The 21,072-nt window shown below is 33.7% G+C and overlaps 2 protein-coding genes across 3 annotated transcripts in view; both read left to right on the top strand.

The window, feature by feature from the left end:
* Window positions 1-3,861, top strand: part of LOC106102035 (muscle-specific protein 20-like) — a 17,510-nt gene extending 13,649 nt beyond the window's left edge. For both annotated transcript variants that reach the window (XM_013281428.1, XM_013281427.1), the window contains exons 2-4: window positions 1,088-1,299; window positions 1,739-1,859; window positions 3,333-3,861. In XM_013281428.1, the coding sequence (XP_013136882.1) occupies window positions 1,088-1,299; window positions 1,739-1,859; window positions 3,333-3,524 (525 nt within the window). In that variant the 3' untranslated portion in view covers window positions 3,525-3,861. The remainder of the gene's footprint in view (window positions 1-1,087; window positions 1,300-1,738; window positions 1,860-3,332) is intronic.
* An 819-nt stretch (window positions 3,862-4,680) lies between these two features.
* Window positions 4,681-21,072, top strand: part of LOC106102013 (mitogen-activated protein kinase kinase kinase 15) — a 20,801-nt gene continuing 4,409 nt past the window's right edge. Inside the window, exons 1-19 of the mRNA XM_013281405.1 lie at window positions 4,681-5,043; window positions 5,118-5,323; window positions 6,066-6,260; window positions 9,669-9,838; window positions 10,294-10,572; window positions 10,881-11,051; window positions 11,585-11,697; window positions 12,173-12,374; window positions 12,654-12,765; window positions 13,394-13,563; window positions 14,471-14,651; window positions 15,303-15,500; window positions 16,217-16,367; window positions 16,762-16,976; window positions 17,435-17,530; window positions 17,829-17,968; window positions 18,361-18,504; window positions 19,581-19,676; window positions 20,938-21,031. Coding sequence (XP_013136859.1) covers window positions 4,995-5,043; window positions 5,118-5,323; window positions 6,066-6,260; window positions 9,669-9,838; window positions 10,294-10,572; window positions 10,881-11,051; window positions 11,585-11,697; window positions 12,173-12,374; window positions 12,654-12,765; window positions 13,394-13,563; window positions 14,471-14,651; window positions 15,303-15,500; window positions 16,217-16,367; window positions 16,762-16,976; window positions 17,435-17,530; window positions 17,829-17,968; window positions 18,361-18,504; window positions 19,581-19,676; window positions 20,938-21,031 — 2,982 coding nt within the window. The 5' untranslated portion in view covers window positions 4,681-4,994. The remainder of the gene's footprint in view (window positions 5,044-5,117; window positions 5,324-6,065; window positions 6,261-9,668; window positions 9,839-10,293; window positions 10,573-10,880; window positions 11,052-11,584; window positions 11,698-12,172; window positions 12,375-12,653; window positions 12,766-13,393; window positions 13,564-14,470; window positions 14,652-15,302; window positions 15,501-16,216; window positions 16,368-16,761; window positions 16,977-17,434; window positions 17,531-17,828; window positions 17,969-18,360; window positions 18,505-19,580; window positions 19,677-20,937; window positions 21,032-21,072) is intronic.

The raw sequence follows: 21,072 nt of genomic DNA, 5'->3' as shown, positions 1-21,072 counted from the left end.
ACATAAACAATAACCTCATTTTATGTAAACCTTGACAAAAAGATACTTAAAAGTTATATCTCTGTCACGTTGGAACCATAATTCAGTTTTTTTTATTAATTACGTGACAACCTTTTATGGCGGTCGGACAAAAGCAAAAGTAGAATCTGAATTTGAAAATGAACTATAAATCTCATGTCTATTAAGAATTAAGGTAATTCTATTTAATGCTTTGATTATTCTATTTATTATGTGCCCATAAAATATATAACCTACAAAGATATTTAATTAAAAAGTAAATTAAAAAAGTATTCATGAAAATGTTTTCATACTTACACATTGAATTCAGATATAACGATATCTTCCGTCACAGTAACATAGAGAAATGTTTAGGTATATAAAAGAACAGGAACAACAGAATAAACGGATTAGTATTAAATATCGCATATAAAAACAAAACTCCAAGTATAAACATTATCTTACGAAATTGCACCGCGATATCACTAAAGAACGCTACCAAACGACTACAAAGTTCATGTTCAATAAAGATATAAGTTAACCCACAGCTATTTATGTACACTGATATAAAATACAAGTGAATTTATTAATTAATACAATGGTACATCAAAGAATAAAATACGACGATCCTTTTTATTTTAAACAATAAAAGTGACACACAGATGACTGTTTCCTACACAGCGGGTGCACTTTATGATTATTAAGCTTCGCATAACCAATAAGATTTTCATCAGGAACTCGAAATACTGCCTTAAAAAATCCAATATCCAACAAGGTTCCTTTGTGCACAATCGAATACATAAAATGAAATTTCTATTCAAGTCAAGAATTTAGAGGTCAAGCTACTAAAACTACTTCGTGGTTTGTTTAAAGAAAATCAATTCTATAAAGTTGTAGGTATTATTATTTGCTGTAAATGTTCTTCAAATGGGACGTTAATTCTACTCTTTGTTCTTAACACATTTGACTAATAAGGGGAACCGTTAAAAGAGTCTGAATTTGCTCTTACACTACAAAAAATACTTTGAATTTTCGTAACCAAAAAACTTAGATACCTAAACGTTAATTCGTTTTACTTCTAATTTTCCAGCGTGCCGGCAAGCGTGAGCCAGAAAAGGAAGTAGAGGCTCAAAAATGGATAGAATCGGTGATCGGGGAGAAGTTTCCCGCTGACCTTCCTTACGAACTGGCGCTCCGTGATGGCATCATCCTCTGCAAGTTGATGAACAGACTGCAGCCTGGCATCATCACCAAGGTCAATGTCTCCGGCGGCGACTACAAATACATGGATAACATAAATCAGTAAGTATAAAAATATGATTTTGATGTAAAGATGGTAACGCATCCACTTTACGACAACAAACTTTCAAGTATCAGTATGACAATATACATGGACTAAATTTTGAACGCATTCTTCATTCAAAGATTAGTTTAAACTTTGACTGTCTATTAATATTAATAAAATACAGCGCATTACATTGCTGAAAATACCTTGTATGGATTTTTCCTTATGAATTAATTAGCAAACGAAGTAAGGTCAACTTTTTTGTATAATTAATTATGCTCGTGTAAACTGGGAAACAAACATATTTTTTCTTTTTATTAGCCTAAGTAAGATTAATCGGCGATATTTCAGCTTTCCAACCTGTTGAAGGTCGAAACCGCTATAATAATATTATACGTTTTTTAAAAATGGTATTTTTTTAAATACTTCCGTTCATTTATAACTTTTTTATTATAGGTTCCAAAATGCGTGCGTCAAATACGGCGTGCCTGACGTTGATTTGTTCCAATCGACCGACCTCTGGGACCAAAAGAACATTGCACTCGTCACACAAACGATCTTTGCTCTTGGAAGAACGGTAAGATGGTTTATAATCAAGCGTGGGCTACAACTGTCAAAACACTTGTATTTTCACGTTAAAAATACTGACAGTGGGACAGAAAAAACATGAGGTCGTAATGGTCTTTTAAAATAGATTTACAATTTAGTACTATAGTGAGTTAAGTTACTTATCGTTTGAATTACGAAAGCGAGATAAGTAGTAAGTTTATGATTAAGTTGTTAGACGGCGATATTAATTTTTGGCTAGTACAGTCGAAGTAACCCCCTCTTCCGTCCACGGCAGTCCGCCAACTTAATGTACTTTAAAAATTACTACGTAGATACATAGTAATCTTACTATGTATAAACTATAGTCTTTTACATCACGAGACAGTACATATGTTTAAAAATTTTACAAACAATGTAACGCAAACAATATAAATGCAACCGTAAATGCATATCTCTAGTGCCTTTGCATTGTTCTCTAAATATAGTCTTGGTGACACAAATGCTTTTAGAAGTTCAATAAAACTGGCATAGAGTATTATAAAGTAGGACCCTGTATTATTTGAAAAAGTTTAGCAGAACTAGAATGGTACAAAAAAATTTTTAGCGACTACTACGGGAAGGTAAATTCTAAATAGAGGTCATTATGTGAGACCTAAATTTTGACAACTAAACGTTTTGCATTTCTTACTGGCTAATATGTATCAAAAAAGAAAGTTGTTGATAACGCAAAACAATCATAGTAACAAAAGTAAATAGAATTTAATTTAGCGACTAATCAATTTATTGATTCATATTATCAATAGATAAACAAGAATAGTTATCTTATATCATAATTATGGTACATCTGTAGACTTGTATTCTATAAAATGTCTGACACGAGTCACTGAACTCTTTCATTTTAGAGTCGACATTACAAGGCATTTCAAATTAGTGGAAATAGGTGCTACAGTCCCTCTATGCATTTTGACAGTCGCCTACCACTACCGAAGACCTAAAAGAAAGGCAAACATAGTTAGTTTAGTACAACGAAGACAGCGTATTTACACAATGTTTTTATAATAGCAGAAAGTAAACTTCGAGCGATGTTTTGTAATGCCAACATATTGATTATGTTCGACACATTTCAATGTTGCGACATTAGAAGATTGCTAAAAAGTTTGTAATGGTATCTTTATGGGCAGTTATGTTTGCAAAATAAGTGTGATTTTTTGAAATCACGGTATTTATTAGGTTTGAGCAATCGTATACGGAGATATACATAAATAGATTACTGATTAAAAATAATAATTCTAAAATCAAGTAGATATAGGAAACATAGGAAGAACTGCTGACCACCGTCATTGACCACCTCTGTTCCCGCCGCTCGTTTGCCCCTTTTTCTCATATAAAAAACTATTGCTGCAGTACTTTGTTTTTTGCCCAAAAAATAAAAATACATTTAATTAGTGAAATATTTCGCGCCTGATATTTTAAGTATAACCTTTTGATTTTATTTCTCCAGGCGTACAAACACCCAGAATGGCGCGGCCCCTACCTAGGACCGAGGCCTGCGGAGGAGAACCGTCGCGAATTTAGTGAAGACGTTCTAAATGCTGGCAAAGCGGTTATAGGTCTTCAAGCTGGGACGAACAAACTGGCCACCCAGTCTGGACAGAACTTCGGTGCGTCACGCAAAATTATCATCGGCAAGTGAAGTGCGAAGAACCAAGATATTTATAAATATATTTAGCTTTGATATGATATTTATTCTTTACTACGATTATCAAATGTATAGGTATCTGAAATAAATGAATATTGTATAATTAAAAAATCTATTGGCAAATGAAATATATATTTTGATGCTCTTTGCAATTAAGTTGCAATTAAATTATTTTTCATTTACGCCACCAATGATGTATGTTTAAAAGTGTTACCATATTTAGATGTAAACTAGTTAGAATACATAAATACTATTTTGTACAGAGAAAGCAATTTTTATTTAAATAAATCAGACTGCTTCCAACTTTTTCTAATAAAATATTTATTTTCAACCATAATGTTTCTTTTCTTGCCTACATACCTATTTGGCTTTGTTGTTGACTTAGTCTTAAAAACATTTTACACCTCTTTACTGATACGATTGCTTAAAACCTGGTGATCGCTTATGATATTTTTTTTATACAAAAAGGCGGCAATTTAGTAAAAGGGTCACCTAAATGCTTGCTTCCAATAGTAATCGACAAGATACTAGTATAATTTCTGACTGATATGCCTATCTGTGATTTTATAATAAACGATAAAACAAAAATCTTCTTACTAGTTACTAGAAAAGCTGAGAAGCGAGTAGAAAAAATAACTATTTTGCCTTTAACATCACAGTTATCTGAGGAGTCATAAAATTATACGTCTACTGTTGGAAAACATATGAACATATATGTAAATTGGGCTACTGAACCCTAAGTAAAGCTAGTTACTGAAGCTATACATATAATAATTAAATCATACTAATATTATGAACGCAAAAGTTTAGATGGATGGCGAGATGTTAATTAGAGTTTGTAGCCAAAGCGGCTGAACGGATTTCGATGAAATTTGACATAGATGTAAAGTATAGTTTGGAAGAACACATAGGCTTACTGAGTTTAGTTTTTGTTTTATTCCACGCGGACGGAGTGGCAGGCGAAAGTTAGTCAATTATAGTTCTAAAAATGCAAGCTGATCCTTCGTTCAGAGTCACCTATCGGAATATTTATAAACCATATGAAATTAATGCAACAAACATTTGACATATTTTCGAACAGATGGCAGCATGTGTTCAAGGTCCTTAGGGAAGTGAAGATGTATTTGTAATGTCAATTTTATTGACGTGAGGAGTGTTTGATGCTGTAATAAAAGAATTCAGATAATTAATGTTTAAAATTAAATACATCAAACGAATATTTGTTCTGTGCGGAACGTTTTCATTGTACTCAGAACATGTAGCTAGCGAAATGAAGAAAGTGTCTAGTTAAAAGAAGTGTTTATTTGCGTTTTAATTTGGAATATTTGCGGGTACAACACTAATGTTAAATAACATTTGAGTTTAGAATGTACTTGTTGTAGTTACTACTTGCTGTTTAGTGTTTATTTCGAAGAATTGTTATGGCCGTAAAACTGTACAAATGTTTGTAAATCAAGCAAGAAAATGATAACATTTGGCTCCGCTAACACTTCGACAACAGTGGAGGACACAGGTGGGTTGAAGTAAACACGATGTAAATACTTCCAACGTTATAAGATGAAGATTTTAATCCGGTGTTATTTTTAGGCGAAGTGAGAAGTATCTGTGAGAGTGTTTGCAGTGATGGGTCCAACGCGACCGTCCAACCTGGGGGCTCTAATCAGAGGCCCCGAATGGATATTGCTTGTGTACTGGATGTAACCCAAACGTTGAACCTAGCTCACAGAAGAAGAGCTTTGGAAGAAGTACGACTGGCTTCGGAGCTGGTTAATGCGAATCTACACCACATTCATGTAAGTACTCATAAAATTATTTAAATCATTATTTAGATTTCACCGTTAATGCTGTTTCATAATTATAGTCAGTCTTATCTAATATTTGTGTATTATGTTAAAAATTATAAAAAACGTATTTGTTTTCTACTAAACCATCAAGTTAGCTATGCTAAACTTATTTTAAGCCCAGTGAAGTCATAATAAAGAATTCTCAGAAATAACACAAAACCACAAAGTTCAGAAAACTAAGAAAACGTAACATCAATGTTGTGTCAACAACACTGTAATTAACTAATTTGTACACTGTCACATTTAATTATTTCTTGTTTAACTTCCATTATAGTTACTACACATGTTATATGATTTTTTTTTATTTCCTTTTTGATAAGCTGTTTCCGTTTTGATAAGTTGAATGGGCAAAAATTGAGGCTAAATTCTAATCTTCTTTTCCTTCCCATTATTTTCTAAAAAAAATTGATTTAGGCTCGATTTGATGTATATAATGTGGCAATACTTATTTCTGTATAATATCCCTATTGTTCAATATAGGTAGGCAAGGCATCTTCTTATATCAATACAAGTGTTTGTAAATTCATCAAAATGACTCGTAAATCACAAAATATCAATACCCAATAACATTTTTTCTTGGTTTTACAACATTGGTTTACTTGTTTAGGCTTCAATAGAACTTACGTTTAATACAACATACATAAAAAAAATATATTTGCGTTAAAAATTGCTATTGCACTTTTGGTTTCAGTTTGAAAAGTTGGACTTTGGTGAGACTAGCGTCTTGGACACATTTTACAATGCAGATGTGGCGCTGGTGGATCTCAGCGCGCAGGTGCAGCAAAGCTCATTGCTGTACCATCTCGGAGTGCGGGAGAGTTTTGACATGAAGGAGAATGTTCTACTCTACAATGATGTTGACCCTGATGCTACATTGAGACTTAAGGTGAGTTGATAATCATCATCATCATCATCATCACCAGCTCACTATACGTCCCCACCGAGGGGCTCGGAGCCTACCCTAATATGGGGGTGACTAGGCCATAGTCAACCACGCTGGCCAAGTGCGGGTTGGTTGACTTCACACATATTTTTGAATTTCTTCGCCGATATGTGCAGGTTGCATCACGATGTTTTCCTTCACCGTAAGAACGTCGGGTAAATTATGTACATATGAAAATTCGAAAAATCGAAAATCACATTGGTACACGGCGGGATTCGAACCCAAGACCTGTAGATTACAAGTCAAGTGTTCAAACCACTGAGCCACCGACGCTCTTATGTGTTGATAATACCCTTTTACAAATGAGGATAAAACTTTTAAAAAGTTACTCTGTAAAAATTGGTACAGTCCCAGAATTTCGCGGTGTTCCTATAACAAGATAAACTCCGTCTCTTACTAATAAACAATAAGGTAGCAGTGACATTGCCAAAAATGGGGTAATAAGATAAAGCAATTTGCTAACTGAACTTTTTTAGTTCAAATATAAATGCTGAATTCTATTATTTATCGTTCTACACCATCATCTCAATGCATACAAAATTATTTTACTATACCCTTTAAAAAACTGCCAAATTCCCTAAGTGTACTTAAAAATTTGTGAATAACACAACAAAATCTATGAATGTTACACCATTTCATTATTTTGACAATATTTCCGTTGAAAACATTGCTTCAATGGCAAGTAATGTTTGTTGACATAATTTACATTTTCATGTGGCAGTGTCCTTACAATAGAGTTAACTCAATGAACACAAATACTATATAATAAAACCACAAATGAAACCAATGTTAAGTAAACAAACAAAGTATTTTTGTGAATGACTTCTTTTTGTGGTACAATTGTTTCTGTCATACTTTGAACAGTTAGTGTTTTGACATGTTATGTGACAAAACGATGGGGACATAAACCAGAAAGTGTTAAGATTGAATGTGGATGGCTACAATGGAAGCGGAAGACCGAAGAAAGTATGGATGCATTGTGTGAAAGAGGATATGCTTAAGAAAGGAGTGGATTTAGATATGACGGCTGTTAGAGATGTATGGAAGAGCAGCATATACTGTGCAGACCCTGAATAAGGGATAAGGGCAAGTGGATGATGATACTTTGAAGTTATTTAATTGTTATTGGCACCTAACATCTGTTAAAAGTGTTGCAGCTGACTTATAAAGGTGGAGTATCTTAGAGTAAATCTGTGGTAAACAAACATGAAAGTTTATCGATAGCCATATATAGTGTAAATGTTTTTGTTCAATGTTGAATTAGGATGCATAAAACGAAATGCAATTCTTGCATCTTGGCGGGGAATCCCCTGTAACATTGTGAGTTGCATGATTTCCTTTTGAAATATAATTATTTAACACTAGCTGTTGCTAGCGACGTCCATGTGAAATATATAAAATAATATAGCCTATGTTACTCACAGATAATTTAGCGTTCTAACGGTGAAAGAATTTTTAAAATCGGTCTAGTAGTTTTTGAGATATTTCAATATATACAACAATACAAATCTTTACTTTTTATAATATTAGTATAAATTTTCTATCTTCAGTAAACCTTTACTCATAGTTGATATTTACACATTTGCATTTGAGATATATTTCAATTAGTTCTGTAACAGAATACACTGAGCATACAAAGGCATTCTATGTATTCAGATGCACTTACAGCATATCTATATAACAGTTATCAAGGCCTTGAACAACAATGTCTCAATAGCGATTACTCTCAATTTCTCAATTGCCGTGTGTGCACTATTGTGCCGACGCTGAGATACACCTGATTCTGTTAGGGCTGCCAACTTAAAAATACTAAATTGTTAAATTAAAGTCGCTAACTTTTAGTGCATTGTTTAAAGTTTTAAAAATATTTCCTACTATAACAAGGCTAATTTCCTCTTGGTTGTTATTTGGCGTATATTACAAAATCGATATATAAAAAATATGTTTATATTAAAACATGTCCTATAATAATTTAGACAATTTAAGACAGTTACTAATGTTATGTAAATAATAAAAAATAAATTTATAATAGTGTAAAAAGGGACAGCCCTAGTGTTTATTGAATTAGTGCCATGAACATTCATGTGGCCAAGAATTTATATTGATTGCCTAGTTTATTTCTAGCGGTCTTCTTTATTCTGTAATTGGACGCTATTTGGCGTTAACGGTCATGGACGTCCGGCTTTAAGGGTTTTGTTGACACGAAAATAGTCAAATGATGCTGGTTAATTATTTATATACTGTGACTGTCTTAGAAAATGCTCAAAATAACGTCAGAAGTATGAACAATTAGAGGCTGTCTCTTATTTAATTAACTAGCTGTTCCCTTACGACTTCATCCGTATAAAATTATGAAAATTTAATTTTATTGTTTACATGTGTCAAATTGTCAATTGCAAATGTCAAAATGACATGACATGATGACAAACCATAGCAACTATACTTCCTTGATGTTGGCAGCATCTTATGGTCTCTTTTCCACATTAGGGTTTTTATACAAAATATTTACCCCCTAAGTTTAATTGCGTGAAAATATATAGCCTAAAGCGTGAGGTTAGTGTAGGGTTTTTTATTAAAAAAAGAATTCAAAAATATGCTGTAATTGCTGACATCTTAGGCAACAAAGAAGTGGGTGTTTACGCTTTATTATAATAGTATAGATGATTCTATGACGAACAATTAATTGCTTTAATTAACAGGCCTAAATATGTTTGGTAATTTCGAGGGAATTTCCAAACGACACATTGAAATGGGTGCTGTTAATTTAATATTTCCAACAAAGAAATCTAAATGAATATGAATAGTTAGAAAACTTAACTCAAATATTTATAACATCGATATCCAATTGAATGTTACAAAACCAGCTTCTCTTGTATAAACCAGCGTTCCTTTTGTATCTATTTAACTGCAAAAAATGTCATTGGTATGCTTTTCATTACACTTTTATTGTTTTGTTTGGATCCGGGTATGTTTGAAAACTACAATAGGAATTATAAGAGAATAACATTTGTTAAATATTGGGTCTGGCTATTAAGTCGTCGTCAGATAATATGCGTCTCCAACGAGGTGTTTGGTGTGAGGTGTAACTACTAAATAGACAAATTAAATAGATTAAGGCCTTAGTCTAGCTGGTTTATTGAAGATTGGTTGACGTCACACATCTTGGCATTGATTTGCAAATATGTTCACCATAAGAACGCACGAAAAATCCAATTATTGAAAAACGTCAACATAAAAATTCGAGTGGTTACAATATACGTCACCAATGCTTATTTGCATATCGTCATATAGTTTGAATTAAGTCAGGTATTTAGCTTCACGAGAATGCTAATGGGATTTTCCGAATTGCAGATATCGCTGCCGAATTTCCTGTTTGTATCGTACAAGTTGACTGACGCAGGGACATGTGTGACCACCAATCCGGCAGCTACTAAATTCAAGGGTGAAGAGACAGCGGATCCTAAACAACATCTTACGTTACGTCTCAAGAATATACTACAAGATGTCGAAGTACAAACAAAGTAAGTATAACCTATCAGTTGTTGGTAGCGACTTTGTCTGCGTGGAATAAAAAAATAATAATAAAAACTGTAGCCTATGACACTCACTGATAACGTAGCTTTTTAATGGTGGAAGAATTTTTGAAATCGACGCAGTAGTTTTTTAAGTTATTTTAATACAAACAAAAATAAAAATCTTTTCACTTTACAATATAAGTATAAACTAGCTGTCCCTCGCAAATTCGTCCGTGAGAAGTGAAAATAAATTGTAGCATGTTACTCAGTAAAAACGTAGCTTTTTAATGGTGAAAGAATTTTTGGAATCAGCTGAATAATTTAAAAATACAAATCTTCTCTTTATAATTTTAGCATAGATGAAGAAAGCGTTGTTTTAAAGTAGGGTTTTCTAATAGCGTAAAAAAGTCAATATTAGTTTCATTCTCAGACTGTATTGTCTTTTTTATTTCCATTTTTAGAGCTCATTTGCAAGAAAAGTTTCTATCAGATCTCCGTAAAGCCCGCGAGACATACAGCGGTCAAGAATTGGCTAACATGTTGCACGCGATGCGACGCCGCTTAGACGACCCGGCTGTACTCTCCGGCGACACTATACTCAATATGCTGATATCGTACAGGGAGATACAGGATTATGACGCGATAGTACAAGTCGTGGATGATCTGAAAACCATCATGAATAGAAAGAATTACGTCAATATGCCGATTATTAGATTTATGTACGCGTTTGCGATGAACAGGTGAGTTACAAAAGCACAGTATAAAATTCATTTAAAATACACAGAGTTACTTTGAGTCTATTTGTAAGTTAAATGTTCTAAATAACTTATACGTGATACTCTATATTAAGTTTTATTTTACTTCTCTTAGCGGTAATAAATAAATTAAATTAGCGCTATAATTATCGGTTTTGTGGCTTTTACCCATAAACATGAATCACAATTTGTTTTTGTATAAGCTTGCCTGCAAATAACATGCACAATAAACTTATAGTCTTAAGTTTTTACCAACAATTTCGTTTATATATGTTAATTTTGATATATTTCAGAAGAAACAAGGAAGGTGATCGAGAGAATGCTTTAAAAGTGTGTGTTAAAGCGTTAGAGAAGAAAGAAAATCGATTTCCCGACATGCTGTGTCTCTGCGGTCGTATTTATAAGGACAAATTTGTAGAATCTCAACATACTGATATGGAAAGCTTGAAGAATGCAATCCATTGGTAAGATCATAGCAATATTAACGTAAAGGTTTACAACCAAACTAGCCTTATGTCATCATCTTTCTCCTTATCCTACTCCTGTAGGGTCGGAGTAACAGGTTTTTGTCCTCCACATAACTCTATCATACGTCATTTCAGTCATCACTCCCTTCTTGATCATGTCACCTTTCACGCAAACCATCTCTTTCTAGGTCTACCTCTATGTAACTCCACACTCATAACTAACGTTCTTGTAACATGCCATTCATGACATGCCTCATAACATGCCATACCATGCTAACTTTTTAATATTTACTTTTTACTGCTGAGGCTACCAAACAAGCCTTACATATCTTCATGTAATAGCACAGGCAAAAATCTGCAAGAACTCTTAGGGTATTTGAAATTTCACACAGGCAAACGCGATATTTCTGTTTTTAATAAAAAAGGTTACAGCAGTATAACAGTAAAACTGATTATTTTGATGTTTTTATTGAATTTTGTTTCTGTTGAATAGGACTTGGCTTGTTTTAAATAATTAAATGTATTTCCAGGTATAGACAGGGTTTTGAAGTGCAGCCAAATGAATATGCGGGTATAAACTTAGCGACGCTGTTAGTTATTGCGGGGAACGATTTCAAAGACTCACAAGAGTTGCAGCATATTGGTAAGGAGTTAATTTAAATACTCCGTTGAGAAAGAATATAGCGTTGAGCAGATCAGATTTATCGTATATACCATTATAATAAAGTGTAACACTACTTAGTTATGTAGAATGTCAACGATTATAGCATATTTAAAAAAAATCCTACACATACGACACGCTTTAGGTTATTTTCACGCCAGTAAAATTAGAAGGTAAATATTGAAAAAAACCTTCACGAGTGAAAGGAACTACAGTGACAATGGGCATCGTTTCCATTTTGTCATTTGCAATTGAATATTTGAATAAGGAAATAGTTTTACAAATGTCTTAGAAGCGGTTCAACGAGTAGATTCAGTAAGATATACTGAAATTCGGCAAAGATCTAAAATATTGTCTGGAAGAACACATAAGCTAATATACATTTATTTAATTCCTCGCATGCGGAGTCGCGGTCGTCAGCTAATAATGATAGTAATTGGTACAAATTTATTTCCAGGTCGAGTTTTAAATCACCTAATAGGTAAAAAGGGCAGCTTGTCCTCTCTGAAGGATTACTGGGATGTGGCAACATTCTTCGAGATCTCTGTACTAGCTCAGGACTACGTGAAGGCTATTCAGGCAGCTGAATGCATGTTTAAACTGAAACCACCGAATTGGTACCTCAAATCAACTATAGGGAATATCGAATTAATTGATAGGTATGTTTATTGAAAATTGAACCTTATGTGATGTGGTTAAAGCTCATTTTAAAGCGTATTTTAGGAGTAAGAACCCATTGTGGTTAGCTAGCCCCTTGTATGTATTGAATAGGCTCCAAAACTAGTGAACAGGTTTCAAAAATTCTTTTGCCAATACAAAGGCATATTTTACATCTATGGGAAGGGTAAGGATATGACAGAAAATATAAGACATACTCTTTGTCTTCCAGACGAAGTTAAAGGTTAAATAAATTGATTTAATTATTTATATTGTTTTAGGTTTAGAAAGAAAAGCGAAGAAACATCACCGGAACAGCAAGTTTTTTCATTTTGGATGGAATTCTTTGTAGAAGCAACTAAACCTACATGTGAAAATATTATTAGATTTCCGGTAAGACCAAATTTAAATTCTTTTTTTTCTAATGTTCTGAAGACACTATGTCCTACGTTTTATTTATCTATCTATACCAACATTATAAAGAGGTTATATACTAATATTAGAGACAGTTTGTTTGATTGTATATATTGAAATAACTGAAAAACTACTGGGCTGATTTTAAAAATACTCTCACCGTTAGAATGGTAATTTATCTGTAACATATATTTTTTAATTTCTCGCAGATGAAGTCGCGAGTAACAGCTACTTTTTTAAATTTGGGATAAATATTATATAATACTAGCTTACGCCCGTGACTCCGTCCGCTCGGAATTAAAAAAAACTAATGCAATTAGCCTATGTGTTCTTCCAGGCTGTCCTCTACATCTATACCAAATTCGATCAAAATTTGTTCAAATGTTTAGGCTGCAAACTCTAAGAAACATTTAAAGACACTTCAGTTAGTAACTATTTGTTTACAACATTCGTCTTACGTGCTAGTCATGTAACCTAATGACATTATCTTTTACGTCCACCCGTGACATACGAAGTCGAGCCGTTACATGCCAGATACAACGCCACATATTCATCCATCTAAACTTTCGCATTTATAATATTAAGTATAGTATGATTTTGTTTTTAGGTATTAATTCTAGAGACGACAAAAATCTACATGCCGTCATATGTGAATGTTAATATGGGGGCGGAACAAAAGTCTGTTGAAATCTTCAATTTGTGCCTGGACTCGATGCGCGGAGACTGCAGACAGGTGCATCGCTGGCTCTTCACCTCCGACATGATCCGCACTTACAGGTGTGTCGCCGTCAAATTGTGAACCTAGTCAATTTATAATGCGCCTAGTCAATCATAATATTATAATCTATACTAATATTATTTGGAATAAATCAAAAACTACTGGACCGAATTTACAAATTCTTTTAACATTAAATAGCTACTTTATCGTTGAGTATAGGCTAGTTTTAAATTACATGCGGGCGAAGTCGCGAGCAACAGCTAGTCATATATTTTTAGTATTGGTTTTAACAGTTTATACAGTTGTACCTTTATAAGAGAGAATTGGATAAGTGAAAAACCCAGTTTGAGTATATCCCACACGGAATTTCCAAAGTTTACCGACAATTTTAATATGACTGTTAAGATTACAGACTGACGGAATTCAGAATTAGTAGGCAAAATATTTACATTGTTAATTTGTAGTGAAAACTTCAATAAGTGTTAATATTACATTCCAATATAGATACAAGATAATAAACATGCCAAAGATGATAATCATTATCAATATTGATTACTTCTGTAATTAAATACTTAACGAGTTAAGGAAAATAATGGAACAATACATAAAACATATTTAATAGATATGTTACCGTAAAGTATTTGATTCTTTGGACAATTTTTAATTTTAAAATCAAATATATTCTTTGGATGAATATGAATAGATGGATATTTATATTATGTCACCGTAAAACTATTAATTCAACTTCAAAAACGTTCTTAATTCGATTGTTATATTTTTATGTACCATCGATTATAAGGGTAGGCAACGCATCTGCAATTGCGGATGGCTATGGGCAGCGGTCGCTTCGCCATTTTGGCGGATTCAGGTGGCTGGTTGATCGTTTGCCACCTTATATTATAAAAAAAAGATTATCACCCATTCCCTTTTTTTTTAGTTTGACGCTAGTTATTTTTTTAATTCCAGTTTATACAAACGCGACGAGCGCTGTCTGTTTCTCTACGTGAGTGAGAATTCGGACGATTTCCAAATATTCCTGCCGTCGCAGGCGTTCCGGCAACACTTGTACGACCAGCTGGGGGAACTCACCGCAGACCATGAGAAACTCACAGATTTGGATACCAGTGTTATGCAGGACCAACTTAAGGTATACAAATAAATAGGAATATCATACTATTGTTATAAATGATTGTTTGGTTGTACGGATGGATGTTTGTTACTATTAATAGACAACTTATTTAATTGATACTGTCGCTTTTAACTCAGAGCAATACTTCTCGTCAAGACTCAAGTTACGCGCCAATCTATCCATACTTCTAGTGACATTGACAGCTGTCAGCTAGGGACGTGCCGTTTATGCCGATAATCTAGAGTTGCGCCAATTCTATAGCACGGTCCTAATTTTATTCCTAACACTATCTATATCCAAAACTGCTTAATGGATCAATAACTTATTTTTTTAGTTTAAAAGTTAGTCTTAGCTTAGTCTTACTAGTCAGAAGCGTGGGAAGGGAAAGTTGGTTTGATAGGATATGATAGTAAGTTGATTTGGTAGATTTGATAGGGGAAATAATCTTTTTAGGGACATCTCCTCCTCCGTCAAATGAGGGTAGACAACACATCTGTAATCATGTATGTCTGGGCAGCGGTCGCTTTGTTTTTTCGGTGAATAAAGGTGGCCGCTCGCTCGTTTGCTACCTTATAAAAAAGCAACCCTTTTTTTAAATATATCTCTGTCGAAGTCGCAGGCGGTATTCAGCTATTAGAATATATATAATAAGCATGTTTGTTGCACCAGTTTGAGTACGAATACGACGGCAACAAGCGCGTGGTGCTGGGCAAGGGGACGTACGGCGTGGTGTACGCGGCGCGCGACCTCAACACGCAGGTGCGCATCGCAGTGAAGGAGATCCCCGAGCGCAACCTCGGCGATGTGCAGCCGCTGCACGAGGAGATCCTGCTGCACTCGCAGCTGCGCCACAGGAACATCGTGCAGGTATAGCATTGCTGGCACTGTGCTACTGGTACAACATCGGAAATGTCAATTATGTTCTGGAATGGTCTGTCTTCAACGCTATTTCTAAACCAGCCCCTTTAGACAAAGTGACATTCGATTATCCCTGTCGCTATTCTAAAGTCAATTTGTCTAAGGGGCAGTACGGCTTGGAACGGGCGCACACCTTTGACTAAACTATCGTACAACTGTTGTGCGATTGTCGATTGTTTCACAGTCAATTCAACTCTTTAGTTGCACAACTAAAAATTGAGTAGTGTGCGCACCTCCAAGCAAGACTAAATGGTTGTGCGATAGTTTAGTCAAAGGTGCTCGCACGCTTTAGGGTCCTTAAAAACAAGTGTGCAATTTCCTTAAAGGAACGCATCTGTGATTCCTCTAATATTGCGGATGCCTATAGACGTTGATTAACTTTGTGTTTCCGCTACTCGTAACTTACTTTAAAAAAAAAAAAGAAATTAAAACACCTATTAAAATTTAATTAATCAAGACATGACAGAGGGAATGAGCTACAACAAGTAATTTTAATTCTATTAGTAAATATCATTTGTCTATTTCGGGACCTCGCCTATCATAAAGTTTAATTCTTGATTTTCTGTATTCGCTTGTGTTAGTTTTAATAGTTATTAATTATTATTAATTGTTGTACTGTTTGTAAAGTCTTATAAAGTTTCTAACAATTGTATTTCTTCTAACAGTACTTGGGATCCATATCAGAAGATAATTATTTCAAGATCTTTATGGAGCAAGTCCCCGGAGGGTCGCTGTCCGCCCTCTTACGCTCCAAGTGGGGACCACTGAAAGAAAACGAAGCAACCATTGCTTATTATACTAAACAAATATTGGAAGGTAAAGACCACAATCTTACTATCTCACTAATATTATAAATGCGAAATTTTAGATGGATGGATGGATGTAGTTTCTAACCTAAACTGGTGAACAAATCTCATTGAATTGACATGTAGAAGATAGACTGGAACAAGACATATGCTACTTTTATTTTTTTTAATTCCACGGAAGCGGAGTAGCGGGCGAAAGCTAGTATCTACTAATATTATAAACAGGAAAGATTTATATTTTTGTATGTATTGAAATAACTCAAAAACTACAGTGGCCGATTTCAAAAAATCTTTTACCATGAAAAAGCTACGTTGTCTTTTTTTAATTTCACGCGGACGGAGTCAAGGGCGAAAACTAGTGATTTATATTTGAAACGTTACGAATAAAATGTATTAATTTTCAGGTTTAAAATATCTACACGATCAAAAAATCGTCCACCGTGATATAAAAGGGGATAATGTGTTGGTAAACACTTATAGTGGTGTGGTTAAAATATCTGACTTCGGTACATCCAAACGATTAGCAGGACTTTGCCCCTCCACTGAAACATTTGCTGGAACACTGCAATATATGGCACCAGAGGTCATTGACAAAGGTCTCAGAGGTTATGGAGCGCCCGTGAGTTTTTTTAATTTTATTTTTGGAAATGTATACCAATTGCATGTTTAAAATACACAATAAAAAAACAAAAAACATTGATGATGCCAGCGCTCATATTTTTTTAAAATAACAGAAATGTCCAATCAAATCATTTTCACAATACGTGTAACTATAAATTAGAGTGTACATATAAATTAAAAATTAAAATCTATACTTTTAACTATAGACTATATTGAATTTTATGAGGACAAATAAAAATAAAAAGTTTCAATCGTCCCCTTATCACCAGTAAGGGGACAGATGGAACCGTTAAGCAATAAAAACATCAACCGTCCCCCTCGTCGTATAAGGTGGGACAGATGAAACTTTTTATTCTTATTAAGTTAGGAAGAATCCATTTTATAGTATAGAGCAAATATTATTTTACAGTTAGTGAATATTGAAATCTTTTTTAAATGTTGTGATGATTTTTACAGGCAGATATTTGGTCGCTGGGATGTACGGTGGTTGAAATGGCAACAGGAAATCCACCATTCATGGAATTAGGGTCACCACAAGCTGCAATGTTTAAAGTAAGTATAACTTACTAACTAACAAATGACAAAGTTTAGATGAATGGATGGATGTATCGCAACTTAAAATGGTCCAACGCATCTTTATGAAATTAGGCACAGATGTAGTACACAGTTTCAAATTTATTGTTTTTTCATTAACTTATTTATGTAAAAACTCAATATTTATATATTACAATCGTTTAGAAGAACGTATATCTTAATAAAGATTTTTATTTTCCGCGCAGACGGAGTCGCGTGCGATAGCTAGTATTTTTTTAAATACTCAGCGATATTAATGTAATATTAACATTTACAGGTGGGATATTACAAAATGCATCCAGAAATCCCGAGCGAGTTGTCTCAGAAAGCTAAGAACTTCATATTGCGTTGCTTCATACCGGAACCGGAAAAACGAGCCACGGCCGCTGAATTACTTGAAGATTCTTTCCTATCTGAGTAAGTAAATACATTTATTAATTATAAGAAAAAAACAATATTTTGCTTTTTAATTCTGTAAAGATAAAATGAAACTAAAAGTACTGACAGAACAAAACGCTATAAATCCCGGTACACACTTGACCAGTACAGTTAGACTGTACTGGACAGTCACAATATGTGTGCTCTTACTGGGGCCATTTGTGTTTACACTATGCCAATTATTGAGCGCCACTGGCCAACTGTACTGGCCAAGTGTAAACTGGACAATTTCCGCCGGTATAAGTGGAACTATACTTTAACTAAGGCCTAGTCATCCTAACTAGGGTAGGCTCCAAGCCTCGCAATGGGACGTAAAATGTGCTGGTTATGATGATACAATCTTTAGTGTTAATATTTGTTTTCCTATACAGAAAGAAGAAATCATCAACTCGTTTGGGGAACAGCGTGGATTACAGTCGCAGTATCTCCGTGCCGGCGGACAAGGCGCGCCCCGTCGCCCACAAGAAGATCTCCGAGCCCAGCATACCCAACCTGCCCAGCTCGCCAGAGATAGAGTGAGCCTTAACACAATACAATACAGTACACTTTTGTTCAACACTCGCATGGTAACCCTTAAATGTATGATGCATTTATACTTTCTTTCAATAGACTATTTTGAAAAAACTTTTTTTTTATATTTTTCCCTTAATTTAAGTTCAATTTGTGATATAAAAAATCGTGTATTTGAGGGTTATGGTTTAGATGTTTAATTGTATGCGATAAACGATTATTCTTTATTTTTATTACGTCCTAATATACAAAGAGATACAAAACATATATAGAGGAGGCATAGTTGACACTTGGATTTTTAATATAATCTTACTAACGCTATAAAAAGATCCTCGAAAATTACGTCAATGTAATTAATTGTATTTAAATGAATTGTCAGTATTTCATTAAATATTTAAAATTTATTTTGTAACACTTTTTATAACAAAAAATAGAGCTTGTAATTATTTTGTAAAATGTTTTATTACACTAAACTTGACAACTGATGTAATACTTTTCAGATAAAGTACCGGTGAAAATATGTTGTTAACTGCCTTGTCTGTATATTTTTAAAGTCTTTGTATTTTAATTATTAAGATTGAGAAATGATCGTTCATTGCATATTTCTATCTTCAAATGAACAATGATTCTTCCTATTTTGTTAGCATGGTTTCAATTAATGTAATAAAATACACAAATATCAATTTTGTTTGAAAATCATATTTTCCGCGCATCGTGACGTTTGCTGTCATATCATTGTATGGTGAGAGAAGGGTTGATGTGGGCTGTTTTGTATTAACATTTGTTTTTTATTACATGTTTTTTTTCTTATCAGCCATCAATTCACATTAAAATCACCACAATTATAAACAGTTTAAAAACTTTAGTAAACGCTTACTATAGAAAAAAATAAGCAATAAACTCACGTTCTTACAAAGTAAATCCACCGACACTAACATAGTGTTTTAAAGCCTTACACAATAGTAATAAATTTAACACCTTGATATTACATAAGTAAATTTGTATAAAAATATTTGAGAGCGTAATCAGTAATATAACATCGCTTCGCACCTAAGTCGTTGTATTTGTTTCCCCGGTCAAGGGTGAAAACGATCCGGTCTAATCCGACCATCACTAGGACTGCCTCGTCGATGCTCTCGCCGATACTCATCTACCCGCCGGACTTGACCACCAGCAGGTAACTACATTTTACACACAATTATCTATGCTCATAGAATGTACTCAAGGGTTACTCAAAACCTATAAGGAGATTTCGCATTACGCCGATACAAAAATTGTCGATCGGTCTAATGGATAATGAGGATATCTGGGCTATTAAAAGGTGGCTATTGCAGCTTTTTTTTTAGAAAATCTATAAAACTTACTTTGGGACGAATATTGAAACGGAATTTAAATTCTAACAGCTTCTTATGATAAGGCCACCCTTAAACTCCAAATTCCGTACCAATTTTGATGTATATCAGATTGTAGGCGGAGTTTACGAAATGATGTATTTAAGATTCGTGTAGACATAAGGCCGTTAGACATTTATTAATTTATTTATTGAGATATACCAACAGGACAAAATTATGACACACTAGCGTGAAATTATGAAAATTTTATTTCATTGTTTACATTTGTCAAATTATCAATAGCAAATGGCAAACTGACATGACATGACAAACCTTAGCAATCTTGTTTCCTTATTGTTGGCAGCAACTTATGGTCTCTTTCCCACATAAGGGATTTTATTCAAAATATTTACCCCCTAACTTTATTGGCGTGAAAATATATAGCCTAAAGCGTGACGCAAGTGTAGGGCTTTTATTGAAAAAAGAGTTATTCAAAAATATGCTGTAATTGCTGACATCTTAGGCAACAAAGAAGTGTGTGTTTACGCTTCATTATAATAGTATAGATAAACAAATACAAATAATACAAATACAAATACTTTTACACAATACAATAAGTAACATGGACATCTTATTTTAGAAAAGTTACAAGCAACAAAGGTCTTGTAACACTTTTTTTTGTATCGACAGGATGTCGTCAGTTAGCTGTTATAATTTAATTTAACTTTTACCTACTGGTTCAGATATCCTTGTCGGTCTATACATAATATAGTCTGATAAATTCCGACTTGGGAACGGAAGTTCCGGGTCAATTGAATTTGTTGCACTATAAGTTATATTTTTATTAAATGTAATTAAAATCAAGTAAATTCATGCATTCTATGATCATTTATTAAATGTGGAATGTTCACTATCACGGTGTCTTGCTCACAATGCTTTTTATCTTTGAAGCACAAAACATACATATTTTCAATTGTTTGAATAACTAAATAATTTACTAACGCTAAATTATTTAACTAAAATTACTTTAAATTTAACTATTATATTATTCTCTGTATTGAAATACTAGAAATACATGATGATAGGGGAACTTTTTTTCTTTTTCAGTACTATGCCTAACACACCTTCTACAGAGGAGATGGATAACAGCGACACTCTTCTTAATAGAAGAAGTTCTTCTGGTGGATTGTTATCACCTGAGGTATTTATTTCTATTTAATTCTGTTAAAATAAACAAAATTA

The sequence above is a fragment of the Papilio polytes genome, unplaced genomic scaffold, assembly GCF_000836215.1.
Source record: "Papilio polytes unplaced genomic scaffold, Ppol_1.0 DF823934.1, whole genome shotgun sequence".
Lineage (NCBI taxonomy): Eukaryota > Metazoa > Arthropoda > Insecta > Lepidoptera > Papilionidae > Papilio > Papilio polytes.
This window is presented reverse-complemented; position numbering and strand designations above follow the sequence as displayed.